This window comes from Nannobrachium achirus (genome assembly GCF_963921795.1).
Source record: "Nannobrachium achirus genome assembly, chromosome: 9".
In the NCBI taxonomy this organism is placed as follows: domain Eukaryota; kingdom Metazoa; phylum Chordata; class Actinopteri; order Myctophiformes; family Myctophidae; genus Nannobrachium; species Nannobrachium achirus.
Window position 1 is genome coordinate 42,174,394 of NC_137818.1, and position 25,839 is coordinate 42,200,232.

General features: G+C 42.0%; 1 protein-coding gene across 1 annotated transcript in view; it reads right to left on the reverse strand.

Moving 5' to 3' along the window:
- Positions 1-22,338, reverse strand: part of ntsr1 (neurotensin receptor 1 (high affinity)) — a gene marked incomplete at both ends in the record, with an annotated part of 93,601 nt that extends 71,263 nt beyond the window's left edge. The window contains one exon of the mRNA XM_080732775.1: positions 21,667-22,338. Coding sequence (XP_080588901.1) covers positions 21,667-22,338 — 672 coding nt within the window. The remainder of the gene's footprint in view (positions 1-21,666) is intronic.
- Positions 22,339-25,839: the final 3,501 nt, after the last annotated feature.

The window sequence follows — 25,839 nt, forward strand, 5'->3', positions numbered from 1 at the left end:
AGCCATCTGCTCATGACTAACCTTCAATAAACGTTTGCTGATGTTGTCAGGACATAGGTCTTGTCGTGTTCTGACACAGAACGACATCACTGTCATCTTGCTGTCTTCTCACACAGCACTACAATACCGTCTAAGAACTATTGCAATCTATCCTCTGTGTGTGTGTGTGTGTGTGTGTGTGTGTGTGTGTGTGTGTGTGTGTGTGTGTGTGTGTGTGTGTGTGTGTGTGTGTGTGTGTGTGCTGTATATGTATCTATGTGTATACAGTATATATGTACGTATATATCTATGTATCTATCTCTGTCTGTCTGTCTGTCTGTCTGTCTGTCTGTCTGTCTGTCTGTCTACTGTTTATTTTATAATGTAGTGTGTCTTGAAGTTATTTTCTCCCTTCCTACTAACTCCCTTTCTGCTGGTCTTGTTATGTGTTACTTAGCTCAGCTAAACGTTGTGTGAACATGATCATGTCATTAAAGGAAGGAGTCAGTGACAACTGTGTCATAACTGTTTTAGTGTTAGTGCTCAAGGCAATTGCTTGGAGACAACATTGTTTGTTTGGTTGTTGGTGATGACATTACAACATACTGTATCTTCGCAACACATTTTATAATACCATTTCTGGGCAGTGTAATAAAGTATCCTTCATGCGGCAGATTTACAACTCAACATTAAGATGTACCGTATTCATAACTGAACAAGCAATCTAATGTCAAACGGTCCTTAAAACAACACACATGGACATAGCACATGCAGACACACAAAACAAATTTGTGATCAAATTTATTGAACATCATGCAAGACATAAGGTTTTCATTCTGCTGTGCTCTGGAACTAGTATAAAGCAGAATGGTGGTGATAAATGATAAGAGGCACTGATGCCAGATGCACCAAGTCTAAAAGATGCCAGAAATAGCCACACTCATCACCAAGATAAGAATGAACTTTAGTGGCACTTTCACTATCTCGCTTATTGCAAATCACCATTCGATTTTTCATACCATATGGCTCTTTTCCGAGACCCAGTGCCAATTCCAGACTTTTCTAATCTTCGCAGAAAAGGCAGCATTTACTCTAGTTTTAATAGTGCAAGGTCAGGACTGAAGCTCAAGTTCAATGCTGCTGAAGAGCGCTGATTATCACCGCCAGGCCGAGGGCAGGGCAGAGGTTATGTTTTCACGCCTGCGTGTTTGGTGGGAGTGTGGTGAGGTCAAGATCGCTGGGACCTCATGTCTGTTCCAACATTGTGAATGATATCTCAAGAATGCCTAGAGGGAATTTCATGACATTTAGCACAAATGTCCACTTGCACTCGACAGACAGACCGCTCGCTGAAAAGAGCAACGATGGCCGTCGGCTCCTGAGACCACGCCCCCACCCTGAGTCTCACCCAAAATTAGGTTCCTCATCCCGTTTCACCTTCATCTACAGCAGGGGTTTTCAAACTTTATTGACTCAGCGCACCCCCGTAAAAAACCTTTTCATCCACGGCACCCCTGAGTTACACTGTTAATTTTTAGAATCTTACATATTTGGAGAAATATCCGTTTCCATCAGAACTGACTGAAAATAACTTTATACTTGACGTTTAACCACTTGAACCCCAGCATGCCTATTCTGGGGGGGAAGGTTCACAAAGAATAGCCGATCTACAAGCTCACAGCGCGTCACAACGTGACACGTTGTGAGCTTGTAGATCTGCTATTTTTGGTGAAGAGAGTTGTCGTAGATGGAAAAAGAACTCAGCAAGTACAGTGCAAATCAGGTCTGTTTTACTAAGCATAGTGAAGTGATATTGATGTAGTGATATTGATGAATTTCAAATATTATCAAATTATCTCGCGGCACCCCTGGGTGCACCCCAAAGTGGGTGCCCCGTCACCCACTTTGAAAACCCCTGATCTACAGTAATTACATTTCAATAAATTGTTAAACTTAAGTAGAGGTGTGGTCTCTTACACGTTAACTGTGACATTGACTGTCTTACTTTCATTTGTTTTACTTTTTTTTCTTCTGACACATGAACTGCAGACACAAGCACACACACCCAGAGAGTTCTGGCATTTATAGTAGGATGTTATGTAAATGATGATATTGGAAAGCATTTTACCTTTTTTTAAATAAGCTCCATAAATAAACTCAGCTTGACTGATATTATCAGTCAAGCCAAGTTTATTTATAGAGCTGAATATAAACAACGATGCAGATTACTGGGGCGAACTCTCGTGGGAGGTAATGGGGGTGAATACTACCTCCCATCATAATAATTATTGTTTGACATTGTTTAGCCTAGGGGTTCTCAATCTCAGTCCAGAGGGCCCTGTGCACAGCTAGTAATGTACATTATGCGTGTACAAACACACCCACAAATGTTATATCTCCTGAAATGTATAGTTGTACAACGAAGTATAGGGCATAGCACTGGCGTGGCTTACTGGTGCCACACAAAAAAATCTCCCAGTCATTTTCCTTTTACAAAAATATTTATAACAATTATTTTAAGCCTAGAATCAAGCCATCCAGGATCCTGGTGAATTATGACCATGAAACCTTTGATTCTGTGAAAAGAAAAAAGAAAAGAAAAAGTCTCTAAACAAAGGGTATTGTCTAATACCTATTCTTCTTTTTTTTCTCATATTCAGTGGTTTTATGGTCATGATTCACCAGGATCCTGGATGGCTTGATTCTAGGCTAAATATATTTAGTATTTTTTAAAGTCTATGGGGAAAATGAATGGGAGATATTTTAGTGGCACCAGTAAACCACACCCACTGAATGGATCTGGGCCCCTCTTTTCTCTCCTTCTCTCCTGTCATGGTCTCTTCAATCACTAGCCTGCTGCTACAGGTATACATGTGCTCAAGATAGAATCCTATATATCCCGGTCTAAAGAGGTTCTAACGTATTTGATGTCATTTGATATAAAGTACAAAAACCTTGATCTGGTCTAGAGCCCGCCTTACGAATCCGGTCATGTAAAGCCCCTTGGTGTAACCTCATTCCTTACCCGAAACAACCCCCCCCCCCCCCCCCCCCACCTCAAACTCAATTGCAGAACAAAGACATAATGCATAATCTCTCAAGACAACAGAGAGGGCGCTGTTTTTCCCTTTTCTTTGACAATGGTTTTACAGATTTAATTGCTCAGTGCATAATTATGGGATTCCAGAAGTTGGCAAGCCATGTCCTGTTCCGGTTCATTTTCATGTTGCTTGATTTGGCTCAGCATTGGATTTGTACGGAGCCCCGCAGTGGCCACTGGAGGTAAAAAATATATATAATGCTAATTCGTGGCCACGAAATAGTAATTGGTGGCCACGAAATAGTAATTGGTGGCCACGAAATACTAATTAGTGCCCACGAAATAGTAATTAGTGGCCACGAAATAGTAATTGGTGGCCACGAAATACTAATTCATGCCCACGAAATAGTAATTGGTGGCCACGAAATAGTAATTGGTGGCCACGAAATAGTAATTGGTGGCCACGAAATAGTATAGTAATTGGTGGCCATGAAGTAGTAATTGGTGGCCACGAAATAGTAATTGGTGGCCACGAAATACTAATTGGTGGCCACGAAATAGTAATTGGTGGCCACGAAATACTAATTCATGCCCACGAAATAGTAATTGGTGGCCACAAAATACTAATTCATGCCCACGAAATAGTAATTAGTGGCCACGAAATACTAATTCATGCCCACGAAATAGTAATTCGTGGCCACGATTTAGCGTTATATATTTTTTTCCCCTCCAGTGGCCACTAGGGGGCTCCGTAGGATTTGAACAGGAAACACAAATGATACTTTTCTCCATTTCATGAAGCAGATCTGAGAAATTCAGATTTTTTCAACAGATTTATATTTTGTAAGTGTGGTTGGGTGGAAGATTTTTCTTTGTTTTCTTAAGCCTACTACATTCTGGAAATGTTTTTCACAGAGCCAATTTCCGGCTCGTCATTTTCAGAGTCACACACTGTCAAACCCGAGACCCTAAAACTAAGCTGTACTGTATCATTCGCCAATAAGAAACTCACTTGGGAAATTTGGGGTTTACGATCCTTGCTCAACCAGGGAGGGGAGATAGAGAAAGTCCGGACATTCAGACACAAACCTGTTCCCTTGACATTCATTCTAAAATCCCCTTATTGGCCACAGCTTTCCACTGAAATGAAAACAATGGAGCAGAAATGTGGATTCCTGAGGGATCGCTCATAATATTGCTCATGTTTTCGCTACTTTCGAAGACTTTTGCCTCATCGAAGTACTAAATTGAATAAATTAATTATTCATCTCAACCACAGATCGGAGGGAGCCTGACCAACCGGTGTGAGTTCCTGTTTCACTGAGGGGGCTCTGTGTTTATTTCCGGCTCATGTCAGCCTCTCTGTTTGCGGGGGAGAGGAGTCATGTCAGCACAGATGCTCTTTCTGCGGAGAGCCAGCAGAGACCCAACCAACGAGACAGCAGGTGAGAGAGGATTTATTGAAGTGTCCAAAATCAGCAATGCAGGGAAGCAGGTAAACATCGCTTCGCAAGCAGTCAGAGAGAGAGAAAGAGAGAGAGAGAGAGAGAGAGAAAGAGAGAGAGAGAGAGGGGCGCAATGAAATATAAAATAAACATGAGGACAAAAAAATATTAATATTTCCTCCCACATACCGTATATGCACGTAAGGAAACATTATGCTCTGACCCATCTCCATGCAGGCCACATGTGCAAACACAGCTGTTCTCATGCTAGTTACACACACAGCTGTGCTCTCTCTCACTCTCTCTTACAAGGACAGACACTTGTGCTCTTTCTCTGCAGATGCTCTGTCATTCTTGTCTCTTGCACGCACGCACGCACGCACATACTCACACCCATTTTTATTCATAATATTCTTATGAACTGTCCACTTACTGTACATCGATTTCTTTAATACCCCAGCAGCCCCTATAGTCCTAAACACTGCATTCCTGACCCCCATGCTGCTGCACTTTTCCCTCACCCCAACCTTAACCTAAACCTAAAAGGGCCCTAGAAAAGTGAGGACCAGTGGAAGAATGTAGGCAAACACAAGCACGTATGTATGAACATACGGATGCACGTACCCGTACGCGTACGCGCACACACTCAGACACACACAGACACACACACACACACACACACACACACACACACACACACACACACACACACACACACACGCATGCACAGTGTCGCACCCCTCCCTTATTAAGTGTGCCTGCCATGCAATGGCAAAACACTTATTGTACTCCCCCATACTTAAGTAAGTAACGTTCTTGCAAATTTGGTGCGCTAATAACTGCCGCACAATTTACGCCACCGCCGCAATATATACATCAAAACGTGCGGCTCGGCCGGGAATGGTGTGATATTACTTTTCTAAGAGAAAAGTTGTATCGTTTAATTTATATTAATTTATTAGTGAATTAATTTTACCCATTGACTTATAATGGGAATCGCAAAAACTCACATTAAATATTTTTTTTCTCGCAAACCATAGGGGCTACAGTTTCAAAACTTGGAGAGGAGATTTATAATGATATCAAGGATTAAATAAAAAATAATTTCGTCAGTTGGCCTCATGGTGGCGCTATAACAGTCCACTTTACCTTTCGGCCTGTAACTCTTGAACCGTGGGTCGGAAAATTAAAATTCCTTTTTCCCTGGATTCCTTGGGTCATGACGCATCTCCTCATATAGGCCACGCCCATTTGCGTCAGGATAGATTTTCCGCCATTTTGAATTTTCTTCAAAACACACTTTTTGCTCCTTTTCCTAGATATTTTCTCCAAATGTTACAAAAATCGATACACACGATCTATGGACTCATGCGATAAACATTTTTAAACGATATTTTGATAGTCCATACCGTTCTTCCGTAACAGGGTTCCAAAGTTAGCGGGAGGAGCCCGTTTTGTAAGAAGTAGCCATAAATCACAAACGAAACATCCAGTCAACACCACATTTTAACCACAAGTGGGGGGCGCTATACTGAACATATACCCAAAAGCATTTCCACTTCGACCCATAGGGGGCACCACAAACGCGCAAAACGTAACCGCTAATGCTAATGCTAACAAATGCTAACGCTAACAAATGCTAATGCTAACACATGCTAATGCTAACAAATGCTAATGCCAACAAATATGATAATCTTTACATTCTTCCCACGGCCGGACACAGAGCATCACATGGTATGTTCAGGTCAGGCAGGCAGGGAGGCAGGCAGGGAGGCAGTCATCTTATTAGTAAAATCAATATAAAGCCACATATCTCCATTTCCATATAAATACAAGCACCATCCAGATATTAAATCAAATTACTATTTGCTATACAACACAACAGCAGGCCAGTTTTTGATTCACACTTTTTTTTAGAACGGTTTAATGCTTATCCTTTTATTTTGTGTGGAACACGTACTGTATGTGTTATGTTCTGAAAAAAAAACATAGTTTCCATTTGCGTTATTCTTCACTTAACATATTTCCTATTTATGATGCACACATCACAACATTCCAACACTGCATCGCTTTCTTGATCTTAACGGACCACTTCACAAATCTTCAACATATCTTCATATTTGCTCCTCACTAAATGCTTTTCTTTTGCATTTCTATAGGTCTGTGTCTCAGAGGAGGGCTGTGCCTACCATGCTTCATTAGTATTAGAAATAATAGTTAGATTCTAAGTACCATTATTGCTAATACTAATGAAGCATGGTAGGCATATTTCGGAACTGTCCACAGCCTTCAGATGAACGATTATTGCCAAAGCATTAACCTAAAAAAAAGAAAGAAGGCGATCGTTTGGCGCAGTGGTAAATTGCATTGCTGGCTTTGACAAGCATCGGGCAGGGAGGGACACAGTATGAACATTGCATTATTACATTTATCTAGTTTTGTTCGTGTTATTTTTAGCTAATGCAACACAATCAAGAACTACAATTTCTCTTTTCCTCTCCACACGTTGTGGACAGCGTGGAGACAAATCAAAAAGCCAAATGGCGCACACACATGGCGTCAGTGGCGAGCCAGCAGGATATAGACAGATTTCTTGTTTACCAACATTGAGACTGCACATGCCGGTTTCATATAATCATTCAGTTCCCAACAGATCCCCAAAACCTCTTGTTTTGGAGAGCGCTGCTTTCTTTTTTTTTTATATACTTTTTATCCCACGAATTTGTAACTCAATTTTTCACCCAGTGCCAATTGCCTAAGCAATGTAATCCTGGGCTCTGCTCTCCCTCGCGCCTGGGGGGACAACAGACTGACCTCATGCTTCCTTCTATGCATGAGTAAACCAGCTGGTGACTGTGAAAAGACGCTCCACATATCCACCTGTCTCTGCTGGAGTTTACTGGAGATTATTTGGACCTGTTTGCACCACACTTCCGGTTTAACAGCAGACATACAAGCTCTCGTCGCGTCGCAGATGCAGCCTGAGCTTGTAAATCACACTCGGCTGCGGTGCCGGAAGCTCGGTACAGCGTCTGCGCAATGCACTATGGGGCGTTGGAAACTCGTGGATATACTACACCCCCACGAGAACAGCTGATATACAAGCTCACATCTCGTTGCGGATGCGACCGTTGTGAGCTTGAAGGTCGTTCTCTGCCGTCCTATGCGGCCAGAGCATAATGACGAGTGGTTTTGAGGACAACTGCTTTCAACATAGGGGGGGCTGGGGCGGCCGGCACCTGGGGGGGGGGAGGATGCTTTGTTTAATTGCTATTCTGTATACCAGTGGTACCCCCAAAATAATCATATTTGAACTGTGATAAGCACTTGGAGTTGTAAGAGTTGAGCCATTACATTTTGTATAACACGTTCTATTGTGAAGGTGTTGTGAGCATGTAGATCAGCTATTTTCACAATGTCTGCCTCTAGTATTTGACAATTTGGCCAATGTTTAATTTGTCATTTTAGAGGTATTAAAAAGTCCTTAAATTGTCGCTTTAGAAATGTGCAGATAACCTCTATACACTTAAACTGTATGTTGGTCTGTTTACTGTTGAGTGAGAAAACAATGTTTCACATTAAGCTAATCATCTTGGGGCCCCCCAAAATAATTTGGGGACCCCCGACCCACAGGTTGAGAACCACTGCTGTATACCATAGTGCAAAGCAGTGACATGAAATACAGGCTGTGGAGCTTGCAAAACAACAATGGCTGCTCCGGATGCAACAAGAGGTAATATTAATGCTGCTGGTAGAATAAATACCGCTATACAGTTACAGACTCATTACAAAACAACAATTAAACAAAAACAGTACTAGCGGGGTTTATGTACTAGCAGGGTTTCTCTGCTGAAAAGACGTTTTGGCTGTTCTTACGACTGGATTTGGAAGAAGCTTGTGTTGGGGTTTTTGGAAGTGGGCTTATGCACTAGGATGTCTGCTCGCTAGTGCTCACTCCTACATACAGTAAGTTACAAATCAGTTAACATGAAACTAATACTGTAGGGGTTTTTGGAGCCCCCTGCAGGCCATTAAGTGTAAAACAGCTTACTGACTGAGACCATAAGCAGATGGGGCAGTTCAGGCCTCGCTGGTCCTCAGATAGTAAGAAGCAGCCTGCCTGCCACCCTTTGAGGGTTGAGGGTAAAACAGGTTACTAGAGGGCAAGAAAGAAACAGTCAATAAGTTCTAGAATGTTCTCTGTCAGTTACATTGGTCAAAACAACCTGTGGTGTAACCAGAGCGGTGATATGACGACGCAATTGGCGTGATACACGATCGACGGGCGATGTTGGGCAACCAATAGGCATATTTTGTATACTCTAGGCAGCAGTATAAAACACATCTGTTAGAGCAGAGTTGGGGAGTTGGAATCGGTTCACCGAGGGAAGGAGAAAAGAACGAGAGAGCTCTGTCTGTGTGTGTCTCGCATCTTCGCTACTCTATACTCTGTCAATCTTGGAATAAAAGGCTGATAGCTGATCTCATATCTCTATTCCCGTCTCATCGTCTTATTCAACAAGATCTCTTGGATTATACTTATTATACTTGGGAAAAGACCAAACACTTGTTATATGAACAGACTGATTTCGTGGGGAACATGAGAGTGATCCTACATAATATTCTGGCAATACCAGGCTAGCAAGAACAGGACGTTAGTTGGCACGATAACATTTGTAATGTTGTGGGTGTTATGAGTTTTATGAGTTTAATCATTTTGTCTACTGGTTTGTGATTGTGATTGTGAACATGGCAATCTCCCCACAAAATTACAGTAGCTATAAAAGCGCACGATAATCTCCAATATTATGACATGTATTCACATTTGTATTCACATGTGTGTCCTGTTTAATGGTCCAACTTCCCCTCGAGGACCAATGTTTGGGGAAGGGCAGTTCAATTATGCCATTATTGACACTGATGTAATATTACATGTCCAATTTAATAGTTTTTTGAGAATAATACCACAATTCATTGTACAGCATGTAAGCAGGAATACATTATTTAACTGCTTTGTTTTCATGTATGCAAAGCAATCCAAAAGTGTGTAATCAGATTTCATTGTACACAGATTACAACTCGCTTGCCAAAATTCACTGATCTACAAGTTGTCACGGCGGTGCGTCACGTTGCCTTTTATGGTTTTAGAAGGGGCGTCTAACAATGCAGATGCGGCACAAGCGGATTTCCGTACATCCTGGGATTCATCACGACATACAGTGATTACTGTGATTCGCACAAATCAAAGCCCAGTATTTACTTATGCAATATACAAAACCTGTTACATTTAAATAATGTTGACAATGTACGACCAGGTTGGTGAATGAGTCCCAATATCAGTTCTATGTCTGATTTGGTGAAGTTGGGAACATTCTCCAAAACTGTTTTACCGAAAATGTTACCACGTTGTTTCCACACACACCCGGCTGATGTAATTGCATCAGTTCTGCAGAGGCCTCTGCTGCCTATCCTAAAACTGAACTTTACCCATTTATATCAAAATGGTTTACCCCAAAGCATTATCTCAGAGGGTTGCCTGCCAGTAGAAGACATGTTTGACAAATCATCTAGTGCTTTGGGTTTGAAACAGCATCCCAGGTGCTGAGATAAATCACATCTTAAAATAAAATCTAACTTTTTCGTGTTAAAGTGTAAAACCTCAAGCCTAGGAGTGAAAGGGAGGTTTGAAACTATTGCATGCACTGCAGTATTGCAATGTTAAAGTGGAAGCCATTGTTCTCACGAGAATAAAAATCTAAATAATTATGTTCTCAAAGAAAAAAATCAAACCTCGGTTCGAAGTGAAGCGGTGAATCTTAGTATACAATTGTCTGGAGAGCCGGTATGACAGCCGGTATAATGCCTATAGTGCCTTTGCTTTTGCTCTTGTGCAGCTATTTGTCACTGCTGCTTTCTTCTCTTTTCTTACTTGAATCTTTTGTTGGGTTTCTATAGATATCCACTCCTTTTGTTGATAATATTCTACATGTACAGGACAGATAAAACCTCTATTCTGAATTGTTATTTGAATAAGGTTTTTATAGTAGCATTAGTTGTGGATGCAGTAGGTGAGAACTATTGCATGTACAGGACAGATAAAACCTGAAGGCCAAATTATCATGTGAAGCTTGACCAATCCTCAAAGTATCCATTCATCAGACCGGGAGGGACACTACACACATATTCTGGATGTACAGGACAGATAAAACCTATTCATTCTGAACTGAAATGGCCATATATGGACATGGGACACACATTTTGCTTTTTGAAAAAGCCTATTAATTCTGGACTGATATTCTGGACGTACGGGACAGAAAAAACCTGTTCATTCTGGACTGAGATGACCATATATGGACATTAAACACACATTTTGTTTTTGAAAAAACCTGTTCATTCTGGACTGAAATGACCATATATGGGCATGGGACACACAAAGCCACTCATTGGAAGCGGTTTTCACCGCTTCAAAAATATTTATCAAACTATGATGTCACAAGATGATTGGTTTCTGAACTTCCCACAGCTCTCCTATGAGACTTGGACCAAGAGAAGCAGTGTTACCAGATGGGAAATGTTGAATTATCGTACCGGAGGCTCAGAATTATCGTATTTGACATGAAACTATCGTACACGGCCAAAAAAAGAGAAATCACTCGCGTAAAAACGTAATTTCACCAAAAAATGCGTCCTAGACTCCTGCGTGACAAAAACGCATCAGATATGCTGCGTGGAGGCAGGCAACTTCTTGGAGCTTACACAAATAAAAGCCTGAAACTGGTCTGGAAAGATGCAACCAGTGTTTTTAATGCCTCCAAGTACAGATCTAGGGTCAGATTGACTGATTTCCTGGCTTATTTTGAGAAGCCAAACCAGATCCCAGATCAGCAGCCAGGGAAAATAGTGAATTCACGCTCTTTTTGATGATATGCCGAAATTATCGTACATTTGGGCATTTTTGGAATTATTGATCGTACATCGTACAGAGGGTCAAATTATCGTACAAATACGATAATTATCGTACGTCTGGCAACACTGAAGAGAATTGTGCTATTTTATTATGAACATTAGTGAGGACCTATTATATGAAGATAGTTTGAAAAGTGGCAAAATCTTCCTTAACTCATACTCTGCGATCCCCGTCGAAACCGGGGATTTCCCGCTGTACCTCTCTGCGATGCCCGTCGTTCCCGGAAATGTAATTAGCTTTAATCATTATGAAACGATTAAAAGTATGATCGCTGTATATATCCGTTTCGGAGACTTTAGGCCCGCCCCCTAACTATATCCGGTCGTATTTCCCGTTTGGACCGGATCTAGGTTTCCGTATCCTGTCCAAGGCCCCATCGTAGCTTCCATCCCATCTGTTTACATTGTAAACAGAGGAAGGAGCTGCACGTTCATTTCACGTCTTTTTTCACCCTTTTCTTTTTTTTATTTGATAGCTTTTCGATTCTTGTGCCCGCCTGGCATATGACATATGCCCCGCCTGACATATCGTCTGCTATGTGCGCGAACGTGTCCACATGTTACCATAGCGCACAGCTGGCTTTTTTCAATGTTTTTTCATGTAAACACTGGCGGATAAGCAGGGATACAGCGTGGCAACGGATATGTCTATTTCAATGGGGGTTTTTTTATTCGAAAGCTGTCACCGAGTCTACACGTCTACTAGATGAGTCGCGCACAGATTGTGCACGATGCGTGCGCGTGCCCACATTAAAAGGTAAGGACAATTTGGCAGCTGCTTACTACAGCTATGTTTAAAATGGCAGCAGAATTGTTAAGTACAATTTTGAGTATTTGTACTTGACTTGAGTATTTCCCATTTTTCCCAATTTTACTTCTACTTCACCACTGGCTGCTTTTTGCACCGCAGTTGCACAGCAGTCTGCATCCACAGGGAAGCACTCAGGAAAACGGTCTATAGAGAGGAGATGCATTAGGCCTATATTGTTGTTTCAAGGACTGAGGGGGTGTGTAATTTGTTTTACAAAGACTAGACAATAATGCTTGACAATCAATTATTTGATTCATCCCTATTCCTGATACTGCGACATAAAATGTTTCTTTTTGTTTGTTAAAAATATATCTCCATTTGGATTCACTGTCTGCCTTAACAACATCGTAACTATGGAGAAACTAACATCCGCTAATAGAATCCCTCCCCACTTCTCCCCTTTTCTCTTCCTCTTTCACTCCAGTATGTGCTTCCTTCTCTATTGCCGCTGTCTCCCTCTGATACACCCCATTTCTCTCTCATTAGTTTTCTATAGCCTACACTTGCGCACGTTGAAGATTTTATTTGGAGAGAAATTCCAGAATGATTTTTTGTTTTTCCATTCATTACTGCAGGGGTCTTCAACAGGGGGTCCGGGACCCCTAGGAGGTCCTCAGAGTTACTACAGGGGGTCCTCCAAATCTCTGTGTGATAGAAACCTTTTTCCATTTTTTTTTATATTAACCACTTGAACCCTAGCGTCCATATTCTGAGAACTTAAGCCAAAAATAGCCGATCTACAAGCTCACAACGCCTCACACTGCGAGGCGTTGTGAGCTTGTAGATCGGCTATTTTTGGCAAAGAACTTTGGTGTAGAGGGGAAAAAGGGCGGACTAAGTACAGAGTGAAAGGTCAAGTTTATTAAGCATTGACATTTCAAGAGGTTAAATATCGGAAAACACAAATTGACATGAATCCAAAATACACTGACGATTGTGCTGTCAATATGGAATCTATGAACAGGTTGTGGGGGTCCCTGCTTCATCTCTCTCTTAACTAAGGGGTCCTTGGCCTGAAAACGTTGAAGACCCCTGCATTACTGTCATCATGCTGCCATAGCAACCCAGACAATGAGGCGAAGAAAAGCACGGAGGTTGCTCCAGTCCCATGGCAGCATGCAGAGAGGATCATCAAAACTGTTCATTGAACACATGCAGCAACCTTTGTATCATTGGTCTCCAATATGATATAAAGCAGTGGTTCTCAACCTGTGGGACGAGACCCCTAGGGGGGGTCCACAAATTATTTTGGGGGTCCCCAGATGATTAACATAATGTGCAACATTGTTTTCTCACTCAACAGTAAATAAACCAACATGAAGTTTGAGTAAGACTAGAGGGTATATGACATTTCTAAAGTGACAATTTAGGGACTTTTTAGTAGGCCTACCTCTAAAATGACAAATTAAACAAATATTAGGGGCAGAAATAGAACCGTGTTATACACAATGTAATGCCTCAACTCTTAGTGCTCATCAGGGTCGAGGGGAGTTAAAATAGAGATTATTTTGGGGGGGTCACGGCTTGAAAAGGTTGAGAAAGGGGGCCACAGAATTACAGCAGACGGGCTGATAAGTTTTGTGTGACAGGTCCCCCTCCACCCCAAACATTTAAATTACTGAAAATCTTCATAAATATATAAAAGCCAACATATAATTAAATCAAATGATGTTTAAATAAACAAAACATTACATTTACACCACTCTGATAGTGCTGTCAAACGAATCGTCACTTGGAGGCAACCCACAGGCACTAGGAAAAACGTGTGGAATAGTTCCAAGCTGGTCTCAAATTTCTCAACGGGCAGCAGACATTGATCACACAATGAGGTAGCTTTAAAAATCTCATCAAGTTGCAGTCTCAGGCCTTCTCAAAAAGAAGAAATTGACAAGGCCATATCTAACGGCAAACAAAGTACATCCTCTTCTCCTTTATTTGGAGAACCCTAGACTGGATGCACAGACATATAATAATCCAGTGTTTTTGTCGAGCATTGCCCTTTTTCCTAGTCCATTAGCACCAGCTGCACCAGTTCCACTGACAGCTTTGTCAAACTTCCGAACCCAGACATCCCATCTCTCCCAGAAGTTCCGGGAGTCTCCCGGGAATTAATGTCAGCTCCCGGACACCCGCGAACAGCCATAAATCTCCCGGAAATGCCAGGCGAACAAATGGTGTATTTGCAGGAGGACGGTTTATATTTACTGCTCAGTGCTCAGATCCGGTCTAGAGCCCGCCTACTGGCTCGGTAATTTGCACACATTAAGCACACATATCGGATCTGCAACCACCTTGTTTAGTTCTCATAATGTCATTGGCTTTAGGAAGGGTGGGCGTCTACTAGTGACTGCAGCCTTTCTGCCTGTGGTCTGACTCTGAGACGTGCAACGGCACGAGGAGAGGAACAAGTCTGACTGTGTGTGCATGATACAGTCTGTCTAATCGTCTTAATTTAGATAAATGAAATAAAATAAATATAACATTCAGGCATTACCTGTGTATAGTAGTTCAAGAAATTAGGATTGTTGCAAAGTGTGCAACAATGAGTTTCTATTGCCCAACAAGGTGGTAAATTACTTGTAAAAGGCATGTCGAGCCGAGGTGAGTAAAACGCAAGCCGTGTCAATAGTACCATTATTTTACCAATATTACAGATATTAAGGTCAGCTTAACCACTTAAAGCCCTTATTAGTGGCCAAGGCCACGAAGTGGCAAATGGCCACTTATTGATATTGGACTTCAGCACTATTATTCTTCCGCCACTTTTTCTCTAGGGCTAGACCGTGCAGTCGCTTTTTACGAAACTCGGCAGTATGGCAGAGGACTATGCCAAACGGCTAAAACACGAAGCTCGCAACAATCGGCCAAAGGGTGGCGCTGTAGGAAGCCTTTGAAAAATGCCAACTTTGAACAGGTAAAGCTCTTGCTCTGTTTCAGGTACTGCCATGAAACCTGTATACACTTATGCGTCTCCTCATGCCGAACAACTTTTACACTCTGACTTTTGACCTTTGACCTTTACTTCTCCCACCATTTTGAATTATATGAAAAACAGCCAAAATCTATCTCCTCCTAGGATTTTCGCGTAACGTGCGCAAAACTTTTTTTTACATGAACTTTTTTTTACATGCAATCCAATCCTGGATTGCATTGGAGTGGATTTGTGCAGTTTGTTCAAAGCTTTCAAACAAAAAAATCCGATTGGAAATCCGTTCAGGCATTCTTGAGATAATCGCCATTATGTTTTACATGTTATGTAAACAAACATGGCTGCCCTGTATGTTAGATGGGGTTGTATGGGGGTGGAACATGCAAAATCGCGATTGAAATCATGTTCACCAGATTTGATGGGGTCCAAAAAAATAAAATAAAAATTCAAAAAAAAAAAATTCGATTTTTTTTTTTTTTTTTTTTTTTTTTTAAAGCCGAACTAGTTCGGGATCGGCACTCTGCGATACGCTAATAAAGCCGAACTAGTTCGGGATTGGCACTCAATGAGTTAAAGCGAAACATTATTTTTTAATAATTCACTGTATAATGCAGTTTCATGCAAATTATTCTTCTGCCTCTAAATCATACATGCAAAGTGACACGTTCATGGCATTTGGCAAATATGTAGAGGGTTAGTCCAAATATCACTGAAAGCAATCTTACTCCAATTGGCCAAAGGGGGGCGCTATACGAAGCGTTTGAAAACTCAAACTTTAAAGGGGCATAAGTCATGCCTCGTTTCGTTTGAAGACATGCAACTTGCTTACACGCGTGCCTTGACTCAAGCGGAAGACATCTGTGTCTTTGTTAAGTAAGCTCCGCCCTTAGATTTTCCGCCATTTTGAGCAGTTTGTAAAACACTTAAACCCGCTTTTATTCAGGAACTTTCGCGTCATGTGCACGGAACTTTTTTTACATGAACTTTGGACCAATATCTAAAGATCTGTCAGATCGGATATTTTAAAAATTGAAACATGCATTTTTTATAATTCAATCATTATTGCAAGTTGTATGCAAATTATTCTTCTGCCTCTAAAACATACATGCAAAGTAAAATTTTCATGATGAACTACTGTAGAGGGTTAGTCCAAACATCGCTGAAACCAATCTTACCCCAATTGGCCAAAGGGGGGCGCTATATCATTTTGAAAGAAGGCGTCAAGTACATTACATGACATTTTTTTTTTTTAATGACAGGTCCATTATGTGTGACTGCCATAGTGTAGTGGTCAGTGCCTGTGCCTGATATACGGACGGTTGTGAGTTCAAACCCCACATCGGGTTGAGTTGATGTTAACATCCTGTATGCCCTTGGCATGTGCGTATGTCAAACTCTTTAATGTTGACATGTCTGATCTAACTCCAGATCACGTTCATGTTTAAAATGAGCCCTTCTCTACCGGCCGTTATTTTTCTGTTCTGAGTGAAAGAAAATATGATCACTCGAAAATGTCAGAAATACTCAGATTACATTTACTCAGGTTGATTTCACCCCAAGCCTCCAAAATATAAAAAAGAAATCAATAAAATCAAGGCACTCAGCCTACATAGAACTTTTTTTTTAAACAAACATGGTTAACAGATCCTGTGGCTGCCTATTGTAGTGGTCAGGGCATATGCCTTTCATGTTGAAGGTCGTTGGATCGAATCCCGCCTGGGGTTTATACAAGCATAAAACTGTGATATTTGGTAGACTTTACAGTTTGGTTCCTTGAACAATGTCTGATATGGAGCCTTCCTAAAAATGTCCCCCAACCCCCCTTGATGCGTATTTTAATATCCGCCATTACTAAATAATGTATTTTGCATCATAAATCCTGAAACAAGCATTATAATACAAACTGTCATGTCTACACCTATGTTGTGATTTCCAAGGATTGCAATGATATCATGAACCAGCTCAGTGGCCTAGTGGTTTGAGTGTCTGCCCTGAGACTGGGAGATCGGGGTTCAAACCCGGGTCGTGTCATACCAAAGACTCTAAAAAATGGGACCCAGTTCCTCCCTGCTTGAAACTCAGCATCAAGGGTTGGATTGGGGGTAACTCCCTGCGACATACTAGCGTCATGTCCAGGTGGTGTACTTGTACATCAAGCTGCCTTACGCTATAGAAACAGGAGATAGGCTCCTCCAGATTCATGGCTCGGCCGATTCATATGGTCTTCATAGCTCAGCAAGGCTTACTATGTACATCATCAAACTGTGCATAGTATCACAGTTTTTTATGTCTGTTGCATATAGGCCTACAGTCTTTTGCATACATGTTGTGTAGAGGCCAATTTGTGCTTTTACCTATAACCACCGATTAGTGTAAAACTTTGTATGCACACTTCCCAGAGGCCAAGGAAAAACCTGTGCCCTGCATTTTTCACATCTGCCATTTATAGCGCCACCAGAAGGCCGACTTACAGTATGTAAAACACATTCTTCGATATTACTCCTCCAGATTTTATCCGAAAATCACACAAATCAGTACACAGTATCTCTACAGTGATGTAATCATGACAGATTTGTCCGATATCATATTCTATCTAATTGGCTAAAATTGAATTCCAAGGTTTGCAGGATTGCTCCTTTTTGAACAAAATGTCTCAAACGCAGCCTGCTATGTGTGTGAGATTTTGCACACACATTCCCACTAGGCCAAGGAACAGATGCCACCCTTCTCACATTGGCCTGTTATAGCGCCACCAGCGGGTAAATTTTTGCAAAACACATTTTTGGAACAAAATGCTTCAAATCCCGCATGCAGCGTCCGATTGCCGTGAAAGGCCCAAGAACACGTGGCACCCTTTTCACTTTACTGGGCCAAAAAAAACCCTACCTGACCTGCCAGAGTCCTGTTCGGAAGAACACTGCTTCTAGTTTTTCTTTGATATTCTTCTTTGCTTTCCCTTGATGCCTTTTTGCTTTCCTGCTTTTTATGCCTTGGACACTTTATCGCTGCTTGCAGCTATATTTCATTATTGTAGCTGGTTTGCATCTCTACTGTATCTATCTACCTGTGCAAACTCAAAAAGTGAGAGAGGGAGTGAGTGAAATTGCTCTCAAATAGGTAAGATATGCATTATATTAGCCTATTAAGCCTATTTCTGCCACTGTGCAGACATTTCTTATTTTCTTTAACCGAAAAAAAGAAAAATTATCCTGCGCGTGTGTGCACATGGGCCCACCCGGACGTCCCTGAAATGAAAGTTTCCAGGGTGGGATGTCTGCTAACCCATTACGTGTGCTGCCGATAAACATTAACATTTAACGCTCTCAAAATACAGGCCAAAGTTTTGAACGTGTTTTTAGTTAATGTGTACCAGTGGCAATGGAACCCATAGGCAAAAGGCTGTGTCAGTGTGTGTCAGCTCTACCAGCTACATGTGCAACACAGCAACCACAATACTTGTGATCTAAAGCAGGGGTCTTCAACGTTTTCAGGCCAAGGACCCCTTAGTTGAGAGAGAGATGAAGCAGGGACCCCACCACCTTTTCACAGCACAATCATCAGTGTATTTTGGATTCATGTCAATTTGTGTTTACAGATATTTAAACACTTGAACTGTCAATACTTAATACCTTGGCCCTTTCACTCTGTACTTAGTCTGCTCTTTTTTCCCCTCTACACCAAACTTCTTTGCCAAAAATAGCTGATCTACGCGAGGCGTTGTGAGCTTGTAGATCTGCTATTTATGGCTAAAGTTCTCAGAATATGGACGCTAGGGTTCAAGTGGTTAATAGAAAAAAGTTTCTATCGCACAAAGATCTGTAGTAACTTTATATGGACCTCCTAGGGGTCCCGGACCCCCTGTTGAAGACCCCTGATCTACAGTCTCCCCCTCCCAGTGCAATTCAGTGTCACTCAGTGTTGTGAATATCTCTAGAACAAGTCAACTTGTAAAAATCTTGAATGCAAAGTTTTGCAGGTGTTCATGTCAGAAACACGCTTAGTATACTGTAAGCCCACATGCACACTATGCATACACTTGCATGCAGACTCAAACAGATAATATGTGCAAATTGTGCATGCACCTACAGTAATGTACCTACACATCTTTGAAAGGTCGTTGCTAGCGAAAACTGAGCAGCAATGAAAGACGATTTTTATGTGTGGAAAGGACAGATTACCTTTTCACCTCCCAGCTTTTTGTGTGAAAATCACACAATGTCCTTCCGATAGCACTTTTGTTCCCATTCAGATCTCTAGCCATTGTTCCGAAAACGGCAAGCCATACAGCACGTGGCTATGTGCCATCCACAACCTTGTGCAAAATGTTCCTTTGACTTTCCTCTATCCGGGTCAGAGGTTCGTTAGTCCGGTAATTGCCCGTTTTGATTGATTTTTTTATGACAAAGACAGGAAAATATAAATCTCTCCGGACATCCTGACAATGACACGGTAGTGTCATTATAATAATTATCACCACAAATCAGGCCATTTGAAATCCTCTGCTTCGCAAGCTCCGTCTCTCCCACGAACACACACACTGTTAAGTTACACCTTTAATTTATTTGCCAAACTTTTACATGGGTCCTCTATTGTGAATTTGTGATGACTTCCCAATGTGTTCTGTGCTCCGCATGACCGCATCACAGTCTGGAAATGATTCAGTTGACGCGTATTTCTGAACGTCAGTTGTGACGTAGGCGACTATACCCACTCTCATCACTGATAAGAGGCACTCACTTGCACTCAACATATAACATATAATGGATAGATTGTTAAACTGACACTTACAGAGTAAAAATCTCTGTTTAATAACTGTCCGGGTCTTTGTCTCCGGAGTGCAGGCTTCTGATTCTTCTAAGTGCACAAACTTGAGTAATAACGTCTCAACAACCCTGAAATTCAACCACGAAGACCCAAGAGAGGGGAACAGATTGCTGTTTGTGTGATCTGTAGAGAAGCACCATTGGAGAGTAATAGCCTGTTGCTATCGGAGACCTGAGAGAGGCTGCTTAACTGAGCATCCAAAGCTCATTGTGTAAAGCGTGTGTATGCGGATGTGCACGCCTGTGTGTGTGTGTGTGTGTGTGTGTGTGTGTGTGTGTGTGTGTGTGTGTGTGTGTGTGTGTGTGTGTGTGTGTGTGTGTGTGTCAAAAATAGCAGATCTCAAGTTCAGAATATGTCATGTTGCTTGCTACTCGCTGTGAGCTTGTAGATTGTCTATTTTCAGTGAGGAGATTGAGTGTATAGGGGGAAAGGAGGGACCTAGTATGGACCCCTGTGGGACTCATCAATTAACCATATAGGGTTTAAGTGCTTAACAGTGTGCATGTGTACTGCATGTGTGCAGATTCCCAAATTCCCTTTTCACTCAGCTTTTACACTCACCCCAAACATAAGACATGACATGTGGAGAGATGGTGGAGTGGCTAGGTTTTCAGTGCCTTGCTCAAGGACACCAAGCTCAAGCTATACCAGACCACACTACATACAGATACAGTATAAGTACGTAGTCCGTGCTGGACTTGAACCGGCCACTCTCCAGGTTCCTGGCCAGATCATACTGTGTTTTTGTGCATGTGTTCTGTGTGGTATTTCTCACAATTCTCTGAGCTATCCCCGCCCACACCCCGCAAACACACACACGCACACGCACGCACGCCCACACAAGCATGCACACATGCATGCGCACCCAAGCACGTGCATGGCACGCACACACGCACGCACACACACTCGCACACACGCGCGTGCACACACACACACACACACACACACACACACACACACACACACACACACACACACGTACACACACACACAACCACTGACCAGATCTCATGAAAGCACCTGTCGCCTAAGTGGTTTATAGTGCCAATGTTAGCGCTCCACATGACAGCTCTCCACATGACATGAAGTATTAGATGATTAGATGTAATTTTATATTGAATGAAAAATCTGTGCTGTGCACATTCAACAGGTACAGTCACGAGCTATATGCTAAGCAAAAAACCACAGCAAAGGCATGTCAAAATAAAAATGCATGACGACCCATGCGCAGTGGTGTCAAAAGTAGTACATTTATACCTACTACTTATTTGAAATAATTTGATACCGGTATAAATGATATTATTAAGCATTAACCACTTTCACCCTATTTTATACATTTGCTTTGTGAGCTTGTAGATTTGCTATTTTCAAACATTTTTGTACTTTAACTTTTGGTACTTTAAGTACAGATTTTGATGCCAACACTTACATACTTTTACTTAAGTAGCCTACATTTTGAATTTCGGACTTTTACTTATAAAAGTCCTTATAAAATACTCTGGAAAAGTATCAATTCTGCAATGCAGAAATACTCTGCATTGCAGAATTGATACTTTTCCTCATGTAATACAAATTTGAGTAGACCTACCTACCTAGTAACCTACTGTACTTTCTCCACCACTGCCCATGCGTAAAAAAAGCTAATTTTGCGCGTAATGAATGAACGACTCACCTGGAGCACCGTCTTCATGGTGACAGGGGAGACGGTGGGGGTGCAGATGTTCTCCCCGTTAGTGATCTTCTGGCCCATGGTGAAGAGCATCGGCGTGGCCAGGCTGAAGGACGCCAGCCACATGGCGCTGATGAGCTTCTTGGTGCGGCTGCGGGACATGATGCTCTTCGCCTTGAACGGGTGGCAGATGGCCATGTAGCGCTCCACGCTCAGGCTGGTGATGTTGAGCGCCGTGGCGTAGGAGCAGCCGTCGCGGAGGAAGTAGTAGCCGCGGCACACGGCGTCGCCGAACACCCAGGGGTGGTGGAACCAGATGAAGTTGTACAGCTCGATGGGCATGGAGAGCACCAGGATCAGCAGGTCGGAGATGGCGAGGCTCGCCAGGTGGTAGTGCACGGTGCTCTGCAGGTTCTGGAGGGACTTCTTCGTCAGCAGCGTGTACAGGGTGATGGCGTTGCCCAGGCTGCCGATGGAGAACAGGACGATGTAGATGAGCGTGACCGCCACTTTGGAGTAAATGTCCGTGTTCACGTCCAGGTCCTCCTCCTCCGATAACGACCGGGCCGTTCCGTTGTTGTCAAAGGACGAGTCATTTCCGTGGCCAAAGAGTCTCTGCGTCAGCGCGCTCAAGCCCACCAAGTCGCTCTCGGAAAAAGTGAAGTTTACATCCATAATGTTTTGCGTGAATACAAAACCATTAGTGGGAAAAGCATGCGTCCCTGTTTCGATTCTGTGCACATTGATCAGCTTTCGCGTGTGTGAATGGAGACGAGGAAAGCTCGTGCGTAAAGGGGTGAGCGGTGGTAGGACGCCGCTCTGAATCGCACAGATCAAGCCGTGGCGCTTTTATATTTGGCACGGCAGGAGGCGTGCTTGGCTTTGAACCTTGAACGGTGATGCATAGACATTCACACAATGCATTTCCACGATGCTGTACCCCCTCCAACTGTACTGTGTATTATGTTCCCCATTTTCAACTGTTTTTATTATATTTTGACACTTGTTTTGGCAATATATAAACGTATGTTTTCTCATGCCAATAAAGCTCCTTTGAATTGAATTGACATTCAATGACTGTTACTTCTAATGCTGGCCATATAGTCAACCATGGTACACTGTACACACGCACGCACGCACGCACGCACGCCTCACGTTTTACTTAAAGGAGTAGTTCACCCCCAAAATGACTTCTTTTCTATTGATTACTCATGCCATGGAGAGTAGAGTTCAATAATATTTTTTGGTTTTTGTCACATTCCTAAGACAAAAAAATTATTCGAGTAAATTTACCCCCATTGATTCCGGATGGGGACCCGTTTCGAAACGGGTCCCCATCCGGAACGAATGGGGTAAATTTATTGTTATCACATTTTTGTCTTAGGAATGCGACAAAAAACTAAAAATATTATTGAACTCTAGTCTCCATGGCGTGACTAATCAATAGAAAAAAAGTCATTTTGGGGGTGAACTACTCCTTTAAGTAAAACAAGAGTATCAATACTGCAATGTGGAAATACTTCGTTACCACTAAAAGTCTCTGGAATTCAAAATGTTCTTTAATATTTTGAAAATAGCAGATCTACAAGCTCACAATGTGTCGCATCTCAAATGGCCGAAATGTATATAGGGCTGAAGTGGTTAATGTATGTTTTGTAATTAATCAAAATCTACAAAGTAACTATATTAGGCCTAGCCTAACTAAAGTTGTCAAATAATGGAGTAAAACGTACAATATTTGCCTCTGTGATGTAGTGGAGTGGAAGTAAAAGTATTGGAAATTGGAAATACTCAAGTAAAGTACAAATACCTCAAACTTGTACTTAAGTGGCCTACTGTACTTAAGTAGCCTAAATGTTAAGTCGCAGCTAGGCTATAGGCCTATATATTTATTTTATTTAATGCAATTTAAATCTGAATTTATAACTTTTAAATCATGCTCTTTCCCTGTCATGCATGCATAATGTATCTCCCTAAAACTAGTAGCTACTGTACATTAAAGCACACATTCCCAAAGACTTTCACGTCAAGGACCCCTAAATTGATTAATTTGGCCACAGGGACCATATAAGAAGATTTTGTTATAAATGTTCCAAGTTATTCAAAATGTATTGAAAGATTTTTCAAAGCTTTTATAGTGTTAGATTGTAAAACAGATTATGATGCTATATTAACTCATTTTTCTGGGGAGTGGGACCCCTGTGAGTCACCCACACCGTCACACACGATGCACCCTGCTGTCTGACGATGTTAAAACTAAAAGTGTTTGGTGGGTGCCTTGGCACCCCTACACCAGATTGCATTCAAGATAGCAGTGCAGATTGTGTTTCCCAGTGTTAATGACCCAGTGTAAAAGTACATACACATAAACTGAAAGGAAATGTGATTCTAATGGTTAATTCAGCTGCTGCGGATGCTACTGCTGTGATCAATGTAGCAGAGCATGCTATGTTTCTGACCCTCACTGTTACTCTCTCTCTCTCTCTCTCTCTCTCTCTCTCTCTCCTCTCTCTCTCTCTCTCTCTCTCTCTCTCTCTCTCTCTCTCTCCCTCTCTCTCTCTCTCTCTCTCTCTCTCTCTCTCTCTCTCTCTCTCGCACGCACGCACGCACGCAGGCACACACAAACTCCTTAAACGAACACTGTTTAATATACAGTACCATATTATGAATTTTCATTGTGAATATAAAACCCAAGAAAGCACAATGGTGTACAGCACAAATACACATCTATGTTCACATTGCTGCCTGTGTGTGTGCGTGTGCGTGTGCGTGTGTGTGTGTGCGTGTGCGTGTGCGTGTGCGTGTGTGTGTGCGTGCGTGGGTGCGCGCATGCGTGCGTGTGTGTGTGTGTATCACATCAATACCGTTATTGTTGTTGTGAGCCCATAAGGTTGCATGAACTGACAGCATTCAGTTGATGCTGTCAAGCTTTTCAGACCTTTCTCCAGGCCTGGCTCAATGGGCTTCCGAGGCTGCAACCCCTGGCACCAAGCTTGCGGGTGGACAGGGGCTCCAAACGCCTGGCCAAAAGTAACGAGGCTGAAATAGTTTAATAGTTTCATTTTAGACACATTCTAGGAGTTTCCAGACCCTATAAGCCAGGGTTCCCCATTTAGTTTTGCCCAAGGGCCGAATTATGTCTAGGGTAAGGGTACCAAGCCGAGGGCCACAACATTGCAGGGGGCGACGGTGGCATTTATCATTTAAAAAATGATTTAAACTACTACTTTTCACTACTTTTGTGCGACGGCCTTGTATGATTTGCGAAAGAACGTACACATTTGGAGATACGAGATTTCCACCCGACAACGATATACAAAGACAACGATATACTAGTGTTGATGCTGCTCTTATACCACCATTATTACTGGGGTTGGTGTGGGCCAGACAGTAGCCCCCCGCGGGCCGCAAATGGCGGCTACCCTGCTATAAGCCATTGGATAACAATGAATAGGTCTACATTGCAGCATTAAATACAATTGTATTGTATTGTATTGTATTATACAATACAATACAATAATCTACAGTACACCCGGAGGCCCTTACTGCCGTGTTAACTAGAGCAGCCCACTGTCGGGCAGTGAGGATATTGCAAGTGAACCCCCACATAAATTGGCAACACATTTATTTTATTAATTCTAAAAGTAATGCATAAAATATATATCTTTAGTATTTTTTCTTCCAAACTTTGACAAATTTTGTTTTCAAAGTGATATAATGAATAGGAGCTTATATAGTCAAGAACACAATAGATGGATGGAGCATGCTCTAATGCACACATCCCAATGCTTTCATGATTCTAAAATGGGCCCTGATCCAGATATAGAGTTAGATAATCAAAGTGTCTCGGAAAAAAAATACACTGCACTGATGGGAAAGGTCCAGGGCTTTTATTATGAATATTATGAATATCAAATTTTGATATTCATTGTAACAAACCCCTTTTATAACTACCGATGGGAGATACAAATTATTTAAGGAGAACAGCTAACAATGCCTGAAAAACAGATGTTGTTAGGTTACACAATCCAGAAAGAAACCCATTTCTTTGTACATGCATGCCAGACTATAAAGCACACAGTGGTCAGAATGACCACCTTTCCTAATGAGCATCAATCACATATACTTGCAGCGATACTGTAAACTTGCAGCGATACTGTAAATAATAATAATAAT